General features: G+C 46.5%; 1 protein-coding gene across 1 annotated transcript in view; it reads left to right on the forward strand.

Moving 5' to 3' along the window:
* LOC135911242 (arylsulfatase B-like) overlaps positions 1-17,876 on the forward strand; it is a 205,069-nt gene that overhangs the window by 92,508 nt on the left and 94,685 nt on the right. The window contains exon 4 of the mRNA XM_065443432.2: positions 13,091-13,200. Coding sequence (XP_065299504.2) covers positions 13,091-13,200 — 110 coding nt within the window. The remainder of the gene's footprint in view (positions 1-13,090; positions 13,201-17,876) is intronic.

A 17,876-nucleotide genomic window follows, 5' to 3' on the forward strand; every position in this document is an offset into this window, starting at 1 on the left:
GGTGGGTTGCGCCGCCAAGCAATTACTATTATAATGCCTAATGTCTTACCTAGGTTGAAAGAGAAACCCCACGATCAATTACCATAAACAAATTTTTTGACCCCCTATTGTGAAGTTTGTTTTTGTACGTCTCCGTTTTTAGTCGTTGGCCCTACTTACACCAATCTTGCAATCGCTTCTTACTAATCTCTATTGCGGACATGTTTACTTTCCCCCTGCTCTCGCTGAACCTAAGGGCTTCAAGGAGGCCAGTGGTGCCTAAATCGACGACTGGGCAGATATCTTCACATTCTAATAAAACATGCTCCATCGTTTCTTTAGTTTTACCACAGCAAGCACATGCTTCTTCTTCCTTCTTAGATCCCGCTTTATAAGTGCGTGTTCGAAGGCATCTAGATCTCGCTTCGAAAAGTAGTGAGCGCCGCTTTCAGTTATCATAAATTGTTTCTTTCCTGATTTCGTTTTTTCCCCTTAAGTAGTTACTCATGGTAGGTTTCTTTACCATTGCCGCCACCCATGAGATTATTTCGGCCTCTCTGACATTCCGCTTGGCGTTCTTTGTTTCTGTGTTGCTCATCCTACAGGCCGCATACTCGCTGGCAAGCTTCCTAGTTCTTTTCCTCCACTGTGAGTCAATGTTTTTCTTGCACAAGTACGTCAACACTCTTGGCATTCTTCCATATTCCTCAGTCGCTCTTCCTAATCAATTTTACTGTGAGCTTTCTTCCCTTCAAAACTTGTTCAGCCCATATCATTGGTCATATCACCACATTTTCGTTAAGGTCCCTGAATAAAACTGAAAGGTAGCGACATGCTTTTATCCAGCCGCCGCCGCTGTTGCGAAGAATGTGCGAGGAGCCAGAAGAGAAAGGCTGCGTCTCCCGATAGGTTGAGCACCGTCAGGTTGTGTTTTTCGCGCCCTTTTCCCTATATTTTATTTATTTTTCGCGTCTCGGTGCACTCGGCACCATGACAGCTGGCCGTCGAGTGTCCGCGGCAAGGCTTTCGCAGGGGATTTCGGATGTTTCGTCCTAGTTTCGTGGCTAATCGCGTCATTGAAGAACTCATTTTTGGTTTGTTTTATGTTAGGGATTGATTTTAAGAGTACTCGAGGTGCAAACGTCTACGAATGGAGCTTTTCCGCCTTGCTGACGGGTTGCGGTACTCATGCATGGCTAAGCTAATGCACGGGTGCTATTCCCGGTGCTCGTTCAGATTTGTCTTCCTGATCGCTCTATCGCCAACAGGTGTATCCCAAACAACACAACGACATGCACAGGGCGTCCTCGTGACATAGAATCGAGTACGTTTGGACGTCCTCAGGGCGTCGCCACATGAGCATCAAAATATCCCTATTAAGTGCTCTTGCCCGGCTTCAGCACATCCTCAGGACGTCCCCAGAAGAGCATTAGAGGATCTTTTCAGTGCGTGTTGAGCATATTTTAAAGGCCTAGGCATTCCCAGCGCCCAGTAAAAATCTGTGATTTTAATAACTTAATTAATCTGTTTTCTATCCGCTAGGTGAGAACTTCATGCTGAAAACTATAGCATGCACTTTCTGCTTGACAGAGCATACTTTTGAGCCCTGTTGCACAGGGCCATGAAATGAAAAGATAGACCCATAATGACGCACACAAAACCATTTTATTAATTTTACTTATAAACGGCGCATGTCACACTGACAAAAATGTTGAAAGAAGCCTGACAAAGCCAGGGTAATTGTCCGCTTGAAATGTAATTATCCAAAAATACTGAAGCGCGAGAGCCCATAGGAGTCACTGAAAGAAATAATAAACAGCACATTGTCAAAAACAACTTCTATCAAATTACAGAGAAATAACAAATGAAACAGGTTATACCACATACATGGAGGCACTGAAGCAGAAAATTATTGCAGGAAGCACCAAAGCAATTTACTACTGGTTATCGAATGTTGCTATTTACGGCAATATCAATCCAGTCAATTTTTTTTTCCATAACGAATACTTTTCACCTTCTTAGCCGTAACATGATTTCTTGAAAAATATTAAGTATAACAGCATCTAGCTTAGAGGCCGGCAAAGCGGGATATTTGCCACCGGCCACTGCTATAAAGTCGGATTGCTTGGACGTTCGCAACGATGCTCTTGTTCGTAGAAACAGCGCGCAGAGGATGAGAGTGACGTTACAGCGGCGCTGAACCATGAATAAGCGATGGTCAGAAACGCTGAAATCATCACATTGAAATTGTCCACTTTAGCGACCCGGCATAAAATGTCACTTAATCTGTGGAAAGCAGCTTCGGTGATTTTATTCTACAGGCGAAGCGGCACCGTGAGTTGTAACACCCGTTCCATCTGACACAAAGAGCTCCATGGCAAAGTGGCACGAAGCCGTCTGATTTACTATGTAAATGATGAAGGTTCTGTCTACCCTGTTCGCTAATTAAAAACATGCGCTTACGCGTCTATTTCTTCCTCGTGCAAATCTACGTTCCCCTGTCTGCCACCCTGTAAAATATGAAAAGGACTTACCCGCTGTTCGCTGCCATGTTTTTCTTCAATGCTGCACTTGGTTTGGACTGCCTTCGCTTGACTTTTCAAATCGAAAGTGCCAATGTGGCAGCCGCAAAGGTACACGCACAAAAAAAAAAAAATGGGGTGGCTTGGTCGCTGACGTCGCGGGATACACTGCTGGTTCATCATTTCATCACCAACTCAAACGCTATCGCCCGCGGGCACACAAAACGATGCAAGTTAAAAAAAATGGTTCAATCAAGAATAGTGGTGAGGTATCAAGAGCTTAACTCAACGAAAAAGAAATCAAGATCAAGCTCAATGGCGTAGTAACGACGTCACATGGAGTGACGTCGTTGAACACGCACCTATAAAGCGAGACATAAGAAGGAAGAAGCAGCATGGGCTCACTGCGGTACAGCTAGGGAAACGATGGAGCATGTTTTATTAGAATGTGAAGACGTCTGCCCAGTGGTCGATTTAGACACCACTGGCGTCCTTGAAACATTTGGGTTTAGCAAGAGCATGGGAAAAGTAAACATGTCTACAATAGAGATGAGTAAGAGGCGATTGGAAGATTAGTGAAAGAAATAGGGAAACGACAAAAAAAAAACGGGGACGCACAAAAGCGAAGTTCGCAATAGGGAGTGAAAAAATTTGGTTTTGGGAGTTCATAGTGTTTTTTGTGTTTTCTTTTTAACCTAGGTAGGACATAAGGGAGTATAATAGCAAGAGCTTGGTAGCGCAATCCCACCACCCCGTTCCAAAGGGGACGCTCATAACATCAAATCAAATCAGTTTATTTTCATCTCAAGGATGAGGGCAGGCTCGGGATAAAAGTGACATCAGTCACTTGAGGGGAACCCGAGCCTCCCTGATACATGGAATGCATTGAGGACAAACGAACAAAATTCGTTCATAGCAAGAAGGGGTTAATATTTACAAGTCGTAATACACATAGATTCATCATGAACTGAAAATATAGATATACAGATTCCTTTACGGTTAAATTATACAGTATAATACATGAACACAAATTCCAATATACACTGAAAGTTTAGTTAGTCATAAACAATATTGCGTTGATTTCATGATAAAAGGGCTTCCCTAATAACACGTATGCCACATTCTTCAATTATTATCTTTTTTTTAATTATTTGTTTAATAAAACAGGAACAGTGAAGCGAAGCATTTGTCGGCCAAAGTGTGTTCTGCACAATGGCATGATCCAGTGTTGTTGGTGACGAGTAGGGTATGGGATAGTGTATGGTTCAAGTTGAAAAATATCCAAAAAAGCTCGATTGCTATGGAGCACGGATTTTTTATATCTTATTGCCAGGTAATAATCGTAAAGCTGATGAATTGGGATAATGTTAAACCGCTTAAATAATTCACCCGTATGTGCATAGTAGTCAACATTAGCAATGTGCCTAATCGCTTTTTTCTGTAGTTTGTATAGTCTATTAATGTTCGTTGCTGTTGTACTTCCCCATACCAAAAAACAATAACTGACATGCGATAAAAACAAGCTGTTATAAAGTGTTATCTTAACGGAAACTGGAAGCAAGGAACGCAGTCGTGCAAGTATACCTACACATTTGGAAATATTCGTTATTAGTTTATTAATTTGTGGTTCCCATGACATTATACAATTAAAAAACACTCCTAAGGTTTTAACCGCCTCTACAATTTCAATCGTCGCGCTACCTAAGCGTAAGGCATCGCGTGGAGAAGTAAGCTGCATCCGCGAGTGAAAAATAACAGCTTTTGTTTTTGATGCGTTAATGACTAATGAATTTTGCTCACTCCATGCATATAAGTTCTCTAATGTAGATTTGATAAGTGTAGTCAATGCACTCATATCGTTACCGGTGAAGAAAATGCTAGTGTCATCGGCATAGATTATATATTTAAGTTTATCATTAATTTTTACAATGTCGTTGATGTATAAGTTAAAAAGCAGCGGCCCTAAAATGCTACCTTGTGGTACCCCAATGATTATCGGCTGAAGAGAAGAGCAGTAATTGTTAATTTTTACACATTGTGATCGGCACTTAAGATATGATTTCAAGAGTGAAAGTGGGATGCCACGAATACCATACATTTCTAGTTTTTCAATTAAAGTGTAGTGACAGAGACGATCAAAGGCCCTGGAAAAATCTATAAAGATTCCAATGCAGAGTTTCCTATCTTCAAAAGATTTTAGAATTATTTCTTTTTGTGCTAGTAAAGCAGTCTCAGTCGACCTGCCCTTCATGAAACCGTATTGCGATTTTGTTATTATGTGAAATTTGGTGCAAAAGTTTATAACTCTTTTAAAAATAATTTTTTCAAAGCCTTTTGAAAATATCGGTAATATGGAGATGGGTCGGTAGTTCCCAAGGTCATTTTTGTCTCCTTTTTTATGTAGCACAGTGACAACAGACGTTTGCATTTGTTTTGGAAAACAGCCTGTCGATAAAGACAGGTTATAAATGTGAGTGAGCACAGGAGCTATAATATGGATTACATGCTTGATCGGAGATATTTGAAAACCGTCTATGTCACGTGCGCTGGTGTTCTTTAGTGTAGAGAACGTTAAGACTATTTCTTGATCGTCGGTTGGTGCGAAAAAGATGCTGTTCGTTTCTGTAGTCTGTGCACGAGTTACCGTTGGCTGTAATTGTTGCGTTGGCTGTACAACGTTTATGAGAAAGTGGTTAAATTTTTCAGCAAGCTCTAGATCTTTAACAATGCGGCCATCTATTTCTATTTCCGTAATTCCTGGGCAAATAGGGGTCCTGTGAAGTAACGTGTTAAACTTCCTCCAGATGTTTGCACTCCCATTGCAGAAGTCTGGATCGAATTGTTGACTTAAATAATTTCTTTTTTCTTTCCTAATAAACGCATTTACTTTATTTCGGAATTCTTTGAATGTTTTAAGGTCTGATATGTCTCTAGTTCTTAAAAACCTACTAAAGAGTTTCGTTTTCCTTTTGATCATTTTTAAACACTCATAATTTATCCATGGTTTTCGATTTTTACGGCATTCTTTTACAACCTTTTCTTTGAAATGCTTCAAATAAATTTGTTTAAGGATAGCTATGAATGTCTCGTAGGCTGAATCTGCAGTTAACGAAAGGTAGACTGTACTCCAATCTGTTTGGGAAAGACTTGTGCTAAAAGCAGCCAAGGTAAGAGGCGTGATGTCTTGAACTGTTCTAGTCGGTAACTCCGTCGGCTTTTTGGTAGTACTGTCTGTCATAAAATAAAGTGCTAGGTGGTCGCTTATATCGCAGTACAATACACCTGACTCCACGTTATCTTTGTTTATGTTGGTAATAAACACATCAATTAAAGTTGCTGAATTTGGTGTGATACGTGTGGGGGTCTCTTACTATCTCGTAACCATTTGAAACAACCATAGCCACAAACTCAGTTACTAGGGGAGAAGACTCTAGTACGTTGATGTTGATGTCGCCACCAAGAATTAGTCTTAAATTGTTGTCGTTTACGTAATTGAATAATTGTTCAAGAACACTGGTGAAATTATTTACAGATGAATCAGGTGGTCTGTATATGACAGAGTAAACGTAATTTCGTGACGTTAGAGTTAAGCATTCAATGTCGGAATTAATAAAAGAAAATTCTGATACTATTCGAGAGTCTGTGTCGTTCTTTACTAAAACAGCAAGTCCACCCCCTTTTTTATTCGTACGGTTGAGGAAGTAAGTGTTATAGTTATCGTGCCTGTAAACCTGGTCTTCTACCGTATACCAAGTTTCCGTAATCATTATGATGTCAAAAGTAAAAGAAAAGGTGTTAAGAAAAGCAGATAGTTCATCTTCCTTGTGTCGTGCTGAGCGAATGTTTAGGTGAAAGCAGCACAGTTTGTCGCGAAAGCGACTCGCTACAAGATTATTTACGTCACGAGATGATATCGCCATGGCGAAAGAAAAGATGCACCACAACAGCGCACAGCGATTCTAAGCAATCTTTTCAATGTCACATGTTTCACGAATGTGCAGGACACGCGAGTTTTCATCTTTCCGTGCAAGAATACGCCCATCATTCGTCCACACAAACTTCCAGTTTGCTGTTTTCTTTTTAGCTATTGCCATGCCAAGAAGTTGCTTTAAAACTGGGCATAAGTGTTCATTGATGAACACAGGCGTGTTAGAGGAGTGGCCAAGATCCTTTGTCGAAATGCGCGTTTTCTTTGCTTTTTGAAGCACCGAATCGCGTTTGGAGCGGCTCTTGAATTGGACTACTATGTTCGGGTTTGAAGTGGAATTTTTTGCAGGTACACGGTGACACTTTTCGACATCATCTTTCGAGATGGAAACATTTAACAGTGCACCAATCTCATGAAGGGTACTAGGAAGGTCCTCATCAGCAAGTTTGGGTATTCCCTTAATTTCAAGGTTACATTTGCGAGAATATTGTTCTGAGGCGGTGATCCTCTGATCCTGTTGAGACATTTGTTTCCTCAAAGCTTCGCACTCAGTTGTTAGCTTTTCATTGATGCTCCTTAGAGACTTGTTGTCCCTCTCAAGATCAACGTTTCCTCTCTTTAATTTTTCCACATCCTCATTCAAAAAGCTCACACTGTTTTTTAGGTCTCTTATTTCCTTCCGTAGTTCTCTCTCAATTGCAGATTTGAATTCAAGCATTTCTTTTCTCATCTCTTCTCGAAACTTTGCTAATTCGCTCATATTCACAACACCAAATTATCACTTTGGCAGCAGAGAGGCAGCAATTGAATTATACTTGTGTAGTAAGAAAATGATTGCTAACCTGCAATAACCGAAAACAGGCGTGTGAGGAACGAACTTTCGCTGCCCTCGCTGCTGCCAAGTGAGGTTCAGGGCTCCAATGCAGCAGCTTTTATAGAAGGTGCCCCTGGCGGTGCCTTCCGTCGGTAGTGTCCCTGCCTCGTCAGGCAGTGTTCGTGCCTCGGCACGTGTCGATGCGTCGATTTGCCTCTCGATGCGTGTGGCGCAGTCAGCAGTCGTAGCGATACAGTCAGTAGACCACGTGTAGATGCGTCGATTTTGCCAGCGCGCCGTCAACTGCAATAACCGAAAACAGGCGTGTGAGGAACGAACTTTCGCTGCCCTCGCTGCTGCCAAGTCAAGGTGTTCGACATCCATCCATCCATCCATCCATGTGTGTGTGTGCGTGCGTGTGTGTGTGCGTGTGCGTGTGTGTGCGTGTGCGTGTGCGTGCGTGTGCATGTGCGTTTGTGCGTGTGCGTGCGTGTGCGTGCGTGTGTGCGTGCGTGTGTGTGTGTGTGTGCGTGCGTGCGTGCGCGTGGGTGCGTGCGTGTGCTTGCGTGCGTGTGTATGTGTGCGCGCGATGGATTGATGTATGGACATCCCGGAGGGAAATAGAAAGTGTTGCTAAGAAACTTCAGCCAGGAGTTCAAGCACGTGAACAAGGGGACGACGATCGCGTACATCGAGGAAATTGCAGAAACTGGCAGTGCCTTTGTCTTCTCGGATCCTGCCGCAACATGATGGTGATGATCCCTATGTTTACGTAAGTTCAACGCCGCGATGTTCTAGAGATGCCATTCCTTCAATTCGACAGTGCACTTCGATAGTGGTTAGAGCGACGCTCCTCCCACGTTATCAGCCGGCCGTCAACGGTGGGTGATAAGCGTGCCAGTCATGCGGAAGGCATCACTACAACATCGTGTCGTACTTGCACTTCCTTCCTTGTATGCGCCAAAGAAAGCTTAGCGGGATTGTTTTTTTTCTTCCTTTTTTTGCAAATATCAGTAACGTACACTATGCTTATGACACGTACTTTGTTTTCCAGCTTCGAACTAGCACTGTTCGTATGCCTAGTCGCATCCATCGCTTCGCTTGCCTGGAGTCGGTTATGTTGGTTTTGGAGAGGGAGAAACCGTTGCTCCCATGCATGAGGGAGGAAATTTGCTCCATTTAAAGACAAGCATGCTAACATTGGCGTTCTCTTCATGGAGCAAGGGTCACTCCTTTTTTTCTTAGAGTGTATGTCCTTTGTGATCTTGTTCAGTCGACGATAATGGATGCAGGAGCCTAGGGTTCCATCCTTTTTCTTCACCAAGACTACAGGACATGCCGGGGTGTTCGACGCCTGGCTGATGTCGTTCTGCAGCATTTCGTAGACTTGTTGCCTAATAGCTTCGCGTTCTCACGTCGAAACTCGCTAACGGCTCTGGCGGAGCGGTCGAGCGCACTCTTCGGTTATTATGACGTCGAAAAGCAGTTTTTGTATCGTCGGCGACTTCTGAGCTGCTACTGCTTACTCAGCGGGAGACATGGATTTATGTCGAAGACTGGTTCGGGAACTATGCTCGTCGGGGTAGAGGCGGTGGGATCCGAGAAGACAAATGCACTGCTAGTTTCTGGAATTTCCACGATGTATGCGATCGTCGTGCCCTTGATGACGTGCTTGAACTCATGGCTGAAATTTGTCAGCATTACTTTCGCTTTCCCTCCATGCAATCGAGCGATCCCTCTTGCGACGCAAATTTCACGGTCGAGCAATACGCTATTGTCGCCCTCGACGACGCCTTCCACACTTGCGGGTGTTTTGCTGCCGACGGAAATGACAATGCTGGAGCATGGCGGGATACTGACTTGGTCCTTAAGTACACTCAAGGCACCCTGACTGGGAGGTCTCTCCGGCGGTATCGCTTAGTCTTTGGAGAGCGTTATCGACTTCGACCTCAGGTCGATGATTGCGCCGTGTGGTTTCAGGAAGTTCATGCCGAGAATTGCGTCTCGCGAGCACTGTTGGAGGACAACGAACGTCGCAGGGTAGGTGCGCTCATGAACTGTTATTCTTGCAGTGGAGATTCCAGTCGGCGTTATGATGCGTGCTCGAGCTGTCCGAATGTGAGGGCCGTCCCATGCAGTCATGAGTTTCTTCAATTTAGCGACGAGCAATTAACTGACGACGGAGTAGTCGCCAATGTCTACAAGCGCGGTGACTTCCTCGCCGTCGAGAAGCACGTCGAGGTCGGTGGCTTTTGGTCGTGTGTTGCTGTTCGGTCTTGGCGTCGGATGACGGCTGCGTCGTGTTGACGTGTGGCTGAAAGGTTGCGTCGTCAGCTGTTCTTTTCTCGGCGTATCCTTTGATTGCAGGCTTCGTCGGCACAGCGGCGTCTCGTGGATATGTCGTTGAGACAGTCCTGTCGGCGTATTCGTAGATAGCGGAGGATCTCCATCAGTTCGACGTACAGCAACCGCACCTCAATTGGTTTCTGCTTTTAGCTTTCCTGATATGGGCCGACAGAACTGCCCCGGGCTGGGCCAACGTATGGTCAGCGCTGCGGCGACAGGTTGCGTCCAAGTGATGCGAACGGGATGGTCGTGGAGGGCTGCATTGAGTGACGGCGAGGTAGTCGGCGATATCGCGTGGCCGTGCCCCTTGCTGTGGGCGCGACTCGGTCACAGCAAAGCCTCGCAGTCCAAAGTTGCGGTAAGGGCACCAGCGGTGATGGCAGAGCGAGTGGCGGGGGCTCGGGGCGCCGAATGCCCGTCTTCCTCCGGTAGCTGCGCTGTGCGACGGGCAAGCGTGCTGGCGATGGCCGCGATGCACGACGGAAATGCGGCGTCGCGGGCTTCTGGCGCTGTCGCTGAGGGGGCCCTTGACGGCGGGCGACGGCAGCGTAGGTCATCGCTTCCGGCTAGGGCTACGGCGATGCCCGAAGTTCTGGTTCTTCTAGTGACCGCTGAAGCTCTTCTTTAACTATGTCAGTGATTGAGGTCACCTGGGGCTGCGACCTTGGGTACAGCTTCTGCAGCTCTTCCCGTACGACCGCTCTGATCCTCTGGCAGCTTCGGCGGGATTTGTTGTCAGCGCAGGCCTGTGGCATTGCCTGGCACGCATATCAAGCGTCTTCTCGATCGTCACATGGATCATCGTAGCCATAACAAGGGACACAGCATCATCTTTCAATGGCTTCCAGGACATTACAGCATCAGCGGGAATGACCAAGGCGACGAAGCCACCCGATCTGCACATAAAAGTGGTTAACGTGTCTTGATTCCGCTTTCGCGAACAGACGCTGCGGCTGGGCTGCGACTGATGTCCCGTGAATGTACTTTGCCTTTGTGGGACTCGAATGCTTTCACCATGTGCCATTTGCGTTCCTTGTCTCCAGACATACGGATACACCTACCACCTGGGTTACCACGACGTGAACAGACCATGCTCTACCTTCTGTGGCTAGGCGTTGCATTTACAAAGTCGTATGCTTTCTTTATTGGAATGACCAACAGCCCCACGTGCGCAACATGCAACATCGATGAGACTCTCGCACATATTATCTGTGTCTGCCCACGATATCGTGCCCAGAGACAGGTGCTGTGCAGAGTACGGGACCAGTTCGACAATCGTCCACTATCGGAATTCAAAGGTTTAGGTCAGTACCCCCACAGAACATCCACGCTAAAGGCCTTACTCGCGTTATGAAGGTTCCTGCGGTCTGCGGGGCTTCACGATAGACTGTAAGAACGCCGCCCTCTACCGTTTTGTAGTGTACGTGGTTTGGTCGTGCTCGTCTCTATTTTTTTTTCTATCTCCCCCTTTCGCTCTCTTTCTCTTTTTATCCCTCTTCACCCTTCCCGCCGTGCAGGGTAGCCAACCGGAGCTGCCTCTGGTTAACCTCCCTGCCTTTCTATGCATCGTTTTCTCTCTCTTCTCGATCGTTGTGGCCTGCGAAACAAAATCAGCGGTGGGCGAGTTGCGTATAAATGCGGCGAAGAGCTGTTCTTTCACACCCCGCCTCAAGAACCGAATTTCCTTTTCTTCATACATTTCAGGGTCGGCCTGTCGGGAGGAGCGAGTCATTTCCTCTGCAATGATCGTGATGTTTTCATTTGGCAGCTGCATGCGGGCTTCCAATAGAGCTTCGGCTCGCTCTTTGCGCACTACGCTCGTAAACGTCCGAAGAAACTCGCAACGGAACAAGTCCCATGTTGTCAGGATCGATTCCCGGTTCACAACCCACGTTCTGGCGGCGTCTTCTAAGGCGAAGTATACATGCTGCAGCTTGTCGTCAGAGTACGAGTTGTTGAAACTTGCGATTCATTCATAGGCCTCCAGCCAGGTTTCTTGATCTTCAGCAGATGATCCACTGAAGGTCGGTGTTTCCCTGGACTTTCGCAGCACGATGGGGGCGCCGTTGGGGTTGTAGACGTGGCCATAACCTTCTTCGTTGTCTCAGGTAGAAGTCCGTGCTACGCAGGCGTTTTAACCTGCGGCTTGCGCGATGGTCCAGGACGGCATTGGTGTTTTCTTCGCGGTGCCGGCTTTGATCACGGCAAGTATGTTACCGGTATATGAAGGTAAAGCACGGTCGGTATCACGGCCGGTATATGAAGGTAAAGCACCTCCACGAGATTTCCCGTAGTAGTGACAGTGAAGAAAGCAGCAAAACTGTGAGTTACGAAACTATCTTTTTATTGGGCGAACCTGTGCCCTCAAACACAGATTACACACTCAAGGAACGACAGCGGCGAACACAATCGGCGATCGTTGAAAACTTCATGTGCCGGTCAAGGGCATCGGCTTTTATACATGAGTCATCGAAAGTTACAAAGCAATCGCTGGTGTCCGCGTGTCTTACAGAAATTCAACATAATTCGTGCAGCACATGCAATCCGATTACACAAGCTCCAGCGGCAATAGACAACAGATAAAACCATAGGTAACATTAGAGAAATATCCGATACGCACGGGCTCGTCCCGCTATGAGCGATAATACTTGTTAGACGGTGAAAAGCGGTCACCCGTAAAAGATAAACGAGTACATGTGTCAATACATATTTATGTATTCGAAACATTGCGGTGACCAGTGGTCCCAGTAACATATAACGGCCCACAGTTCTTGGCTGCGCTATCTCCGGGATCGGCCCCTGAAAAGAGGCTGGAAAAATACGCGACACGAAAATGTGACGTTAAGTTGCTAAAAAAAATTGCCACGGTAGAATACGGTAAACCTTGTTTGTCAAGCCATAACACGGTTTTGCTTGGTTTGGGAAAGGGCACAGACTCAGCTCGTCGCGGCCCCAGCAGCGAACGAATGGACGTTCATGCTGCGTCTCGCTTCAACGCGAACTAAGCGTCGAAAGCACAGTGCATACTAAGCTACCAGCACTTGATGCTCTTTGTACACATGGCAGATCGTTTTTAAGACATGGGCGCCCACGCATCAGCAGTGACAGGTTAAATCCCAGTTTGACCTTGGCTAACTCGAAGGTAAAATTTACAGAGCCAGGCCTTCTTGTGGGCTTTTACCTGGAGTAGTAGAGCTATGGCTCTCAAAAGAATTGGCCGTAGAGCAGGTATCCCCTGGACCATTGGAGTTAGAGAGTGAGTGTCAAAGCGGCAGAAGGGCAGCGCATTTGAGGACGGCATAAAATTAGACGGCGCGCTGAAATTAGGAAGTTTGTTGGCGCGAGTTCGAATCAGCCAGCGCAAGACAAGGACAATTGGAGATCGCTGCAGATGCCTTCGTTATGCAGCGGACAAAAAAAAGGTTCGTGCAGATGATGATGACAGTGAAACACGAGCGTAAGGTGTGCGGTTCGTCTGACGTTTCTTTTTTTTTTTTGCAGGCTTGCAGAGCGACGGGTACCTGCCCCCTGAAGAGGGGCTTCCGTTACACTTGACCCTGCTTCCAGAGCACCTGAAAAATTTGGGCTACAGAAATCACTTGGTCGGCAAGGTACAGTGTTTGCCTATCTTTCCGTTATCTTCGCAACTTTATTCTTGTTGTACTGTGTATGCTGCTCTTTCACCCTGTTCCTTTAGCACAGAAGCAAGCTTCTATACAGCAGCTTATTTGTTCTTTAGATAAGATAGGAGTGTTATTGCTTCACGTACGTATTCAAAGCGAAGCTTTGGCTCTTCTCCCTACGTTCCTGGTCCTTCTGGGATGGCCTTGCAAAGTGTGCCCCTGGATTTCTTGCAACACCATCAAATGGCGATCGCCTCCTCTTGTTTTGCTCGCGCGCGCTGATGGGTTTTGTGCAACACTAGGAGATGGCGCTCGCCACCGCGCATCCTGGTATATGGATAAACGAAGGCAATGGACGTATGGAAGCACAGGAAAAAAACATAACAGTAAAGGGGAAGAGAAATGCAGCCATAATGAAGCACAGAGCGCTATGGGGATACAATAGGTACGAGGTCCTCCGAGGTATGTGGAAAGGTGTAACGGTTCCAGGACTTACTTTTGCAAATGCAGTTGTTTGCTTTAAATCAGGGGTGCAATGAGGACTCGACGGGAACTTAAGGTCAGTGGGTCGCCTCGCATTGGGCGCTTACGGGAAGACTTCATATGAAGCTGCGCAGGATGATATGGGCTGGACTAGTTTCGAAGTGAGGGAAGCTCGCAGTAAAATTGAGTATGAAGAACGGCTGAGGAATATGGAAGAAATTAAATGGGCTGGGAGTGTGTTCAGGTATCTGTACAGGAAAAACATTGATTCATAGTGGAGGAAAAGAACTAGAAAGCTTACCAGCAAGTATGGGGCCTGTAGGGTGGGCAACACAGCAACAAAGAAGGTCAAGCGGAAAGTCAGAGAGGCTGAATTAATCTCATGGGTGGCGGCAATGGAAAAGAAACCTGCCATGAGTAAGTATACTTAGGAGGAAAAAAACGAAATCAGGAAACAAACCATTTATGATAACTCAAAGGGAAGCTCATTACTTTTCGAAGCGAGATCGGGATGCCTTAGAACACGCACCTATAAAGCGAGATATAAGAAGGAAGAAGAAGCATGTGCTTGCTGCGGTAAAGCTAGGGAAACGACGGACAATATGTTTTATTAGAATGTGAAGACGTCTACCCAGTCGTCGACTTAGTCGCCACTGGCCTCCTTGAAGCCCTTGGGTTCAGAGGGAGCAGTGGTAAAGCAAACATGTCCACAATAGACATTAGTAAGAGGCGACTGGAGGATTGGTGGAAGAAAAGTAGGGAAACGACAAAAGGCGGAGACGTATAAAAGCACAGTTCGCAATAGGGGATGAGAAAATGTGGGCGTTGTAGTGCATAGTGTTTTTTTTTTCATTGTTTAACCTAGGTAGGATACTGCAGTATAGTAGCAAGAGCTTGGTGGCGCAACCCACCGCCACGTTTCAAAGGGGACGCTCATAACATCCATCCATCCATTCCGGCCAGCGCCACCATGGCAGCATCCCCAGCTTGTATGTATCGCACGTGTTGTGCTTGCTTTCTTATGCGACAAAAAAACAGGCGCTAGGCTGTAGAGGTCACGTGTTGGGCTGTAATAGTGCAAACATTACAATCGTTCATAAGCTGAAAAAAGCGCTTGGAGCTGGCGTCTCAACAGCATGTTGGCCGCGTATGCAGAAGGAGTACGTAAACATGTGCCAATCAAATGGTTCCAAAGCGAGCACTCTGCGTGGAAAACACTCAGGCCCGAAAGAAGCTTCACGCGGATCAGGAGCGCCTTCCCTCCAAAGCGAAGCGTCATGCAGACCGCGAATGTATGCGGCTCGAAGACGGGAGGCAAGCCAACGACGCGCGGCGGCAATGAATGACGACGGGCGTCGGGCGACGGGAGCACTACTGCCAGAAGCGACCAGCGCGGCAACAACGCGTGGCGGCCATGGAAGACAAGGAGCGGGGTGAGCACCGAGACCGGAAGCGACAAACAGTACAGTAATTCTTGTCAGTGAAAGGAAACAGCATGGAAAGCTTCGCTTTGATCAATCAATTCCCACAGGGCGTGGGATCCGCGTATCTTTTTCCATACAATCGCCCCATGGCTGAAAAAGGAGCCATCGTGGTGACTTACGGCTACAGTGTACTAGAAGCGTGTAGTGTGTTTGAGGCTGAGGCGGTGGCTGAAGCTTCTTTTGTACAAGTCGCCAGGTGACGCCACTTCAGCATGGACTGTATGGAACCCGCAGTGCTTCCCGCGACACGCTTTGCAGCGACGGCTCCTTGCACCGGTTGCGCTTGTGAATGTAGCTCTATTTTTTGTTGCGGTAGCAATTGCGTGAACACACCAAGCGCAGTTCTAACGTCGGCGTCGGCGTCTCCTTGCGGTTCCGTATGAAGTACAAAGGTGATGACAACGTCGCCGCGTGCCCTACGCTGCATGTGTGAGCGAAAGTGGGCGAGGGCAGCCCACTATCGCTGCTTAACCTCACCCGCGCGGAGCGACCAATACAAAGAGGAAGCGCGCCGTCTTCTTTAACGCGCAAGGCACCCACCCCACCAATGTTGCGAAGCGCCGTGGGGGGGGGGGGGGGGGGGGGAGGTGGCGTTCTCTGCGGCTACAGCTGTGCGCGTGGCGGCTTTAAGAACGATCTGCGCTGGAAGCAGAGTCAAGAGAGAGAGAGAGAGACAACTCACGGGCAACTTTCTGGTGCCTATGAAGGGAAAGCTACGTGTGCGTGGCTGCTGCACATGTGTTACCGCGCCAAGTAGAGCGGAACCGTTTGACAGTGTTTATGACGGCGTTTATGTTTTCTTTTGTCCGGCCTAAATTCTCATGGATTAAAACGGGGAAAACTTTTCAGAAGCGCTCTTACTTGTGCGTGCTTTGCCTCGCTAGCTTCCCTTCATAGCCACAGAAAGTTGCGCGCGAGTATACGTACGTGTAAGTACAGCTAGAATAGAACTGGCCGAACTTTCCTAGTTATTCAACAAGCATAACATAGCTGACATAAGGAAGTATAATATGGATAGAATTGGGAATCCTCTCAGGAACGGAGCAAGCCTAAAACAGTGAAGAAGAAACTAGGAATAGGCAAGAAGAATATGCATGCGCTAAGAGACAAAGCCGGCAATATAATGACTAATATGGGAAAGATAGTTCAAGTGGCTGAGGAGTTCTATAGAGATTTATACAGTACCAATGGCAACCACGACGATAATGGTAGAAGGAATAGTCTAGAGGAATTTGACATTCCACAAGTAAAGCCGGAAGAAGCAAAGAAAGCCTTGGCAGCTATACAAAGGGGGAAGGCAGCTGGGGAGGATCAGGAAACAGCAGATTTGTTGAAGGATGATGGGAAGATTGTTCTAGAAAAAACTGGACACCCTGTATACGCAATGCCTCATGACCCCGAGCGTACCTGAATCTTCAAAGAACGCTTACATAATCCTAATACATAAGAAAGGGGGCGCCAAAGACTTGAAAAATTATAGACCGATCAGCTTACTGTCCGCTGCCTACAAAGTATTTACTAAGGAAATCGCAAATAGAATCAGGAACACCATAGACTTCTGTCAACCAAAGGACCGGGCAGGATTTAGTAAAGGCTACTCAACAATAAACCATATTCACACTATCAATCAGGTGATGGAGAACTGTGCGGAATATAACTGACCCTTATATATAGCTTTCATTGGTTACGAGAAAGCGTTTGATTCAGTCGAAACCTCAGCAGTCATGCAGGCATTACGGAATCATGGTGTAGACGAGCCGTATGTAAAATACTGAAAGATATCTATAGCAGCTCCCCAGCCACCGTAGTCCTCCATAAAGAAAGCAACTAAATCCCAATAAAGAAATGCGTCAGGCAGGGAAATACGATCTCTCCAATGCTATTCACAGCGTGTTTACAGGAGGTATTCAGAGACCTGGATTGGGAAGAATTGGGGATAAGAGTTAATGGAGAATACCTTAGTAACTTGCGATTCGCTGACAACATTGCCTTCTTAGTAACTCAGTGGACCAATTGCAATGCATGCTCACTGACCTGGAGAGGCAAAGTAGAAGGGTGGGTCTAGAAAGTAATGTACAGAAAACTAAAGTTTAACAGTCTCGGAAGAGAATACGATTACCAGTTACGAATACGAATAAGAGTTTACGATAGGTAGCGAGGCACTGGAACTGGTAAGGGAATACATCTACTTAGGGCAGGTAGTGACCACGGATCCGGATCATGAGACTGAAATATTCAGAACAATAAGAATGGGCTGGGGTGCGCTTCGCAGGCATTCTCAGATCATGAACAGCAGGTTGCCGTCATCCCTCAAGAGAAAAGTGTATAACAGCTGTGTCTTACCAGTGCTCACCACGGGGCAGAAACCTGGAGGCTTACGAAAAGGGACCAACTTAAATTGAGGACGACGAAACGAGCTATGGAAAGAAGAATGATGGGTGTAACGTTAAGAGGGATAAAAAGAGAGCAGATTGGTGAGGGAACAAACACGAGTTAATGGCATTTTAGTTGAAATCGAGGCAAAGGAATGGGCATGGGCATGGCATGTAATCAGGAGGGAAGATACCCGATGGTCATTAAGGGTTACGGACTGGATTCCAAGGGAAGGGAAGCGCAGCAGGGGGCGGCAGAAAGTTAGGTGGGTGGATGAGATTAAGAAGTTTGCAGGCACAACATGGCCACAATTAGCACATGACC

This window comes from Dermacentor albipictus, chromosome 9, assembly GCF_038994185.2.
Source record: "Dermacentor albipictus isolate Rhodes 1998 colony chromosome 9, USDA_Dalb.pri_finalv2, whole genome shotgun sequence".
Taxonomy (NCBI): Eukaryota; Metazoa; Arthropoda; class Arachnida; order Ixodida; family Ixodidae; genus Dermacentor; species Dermacentor albipictus.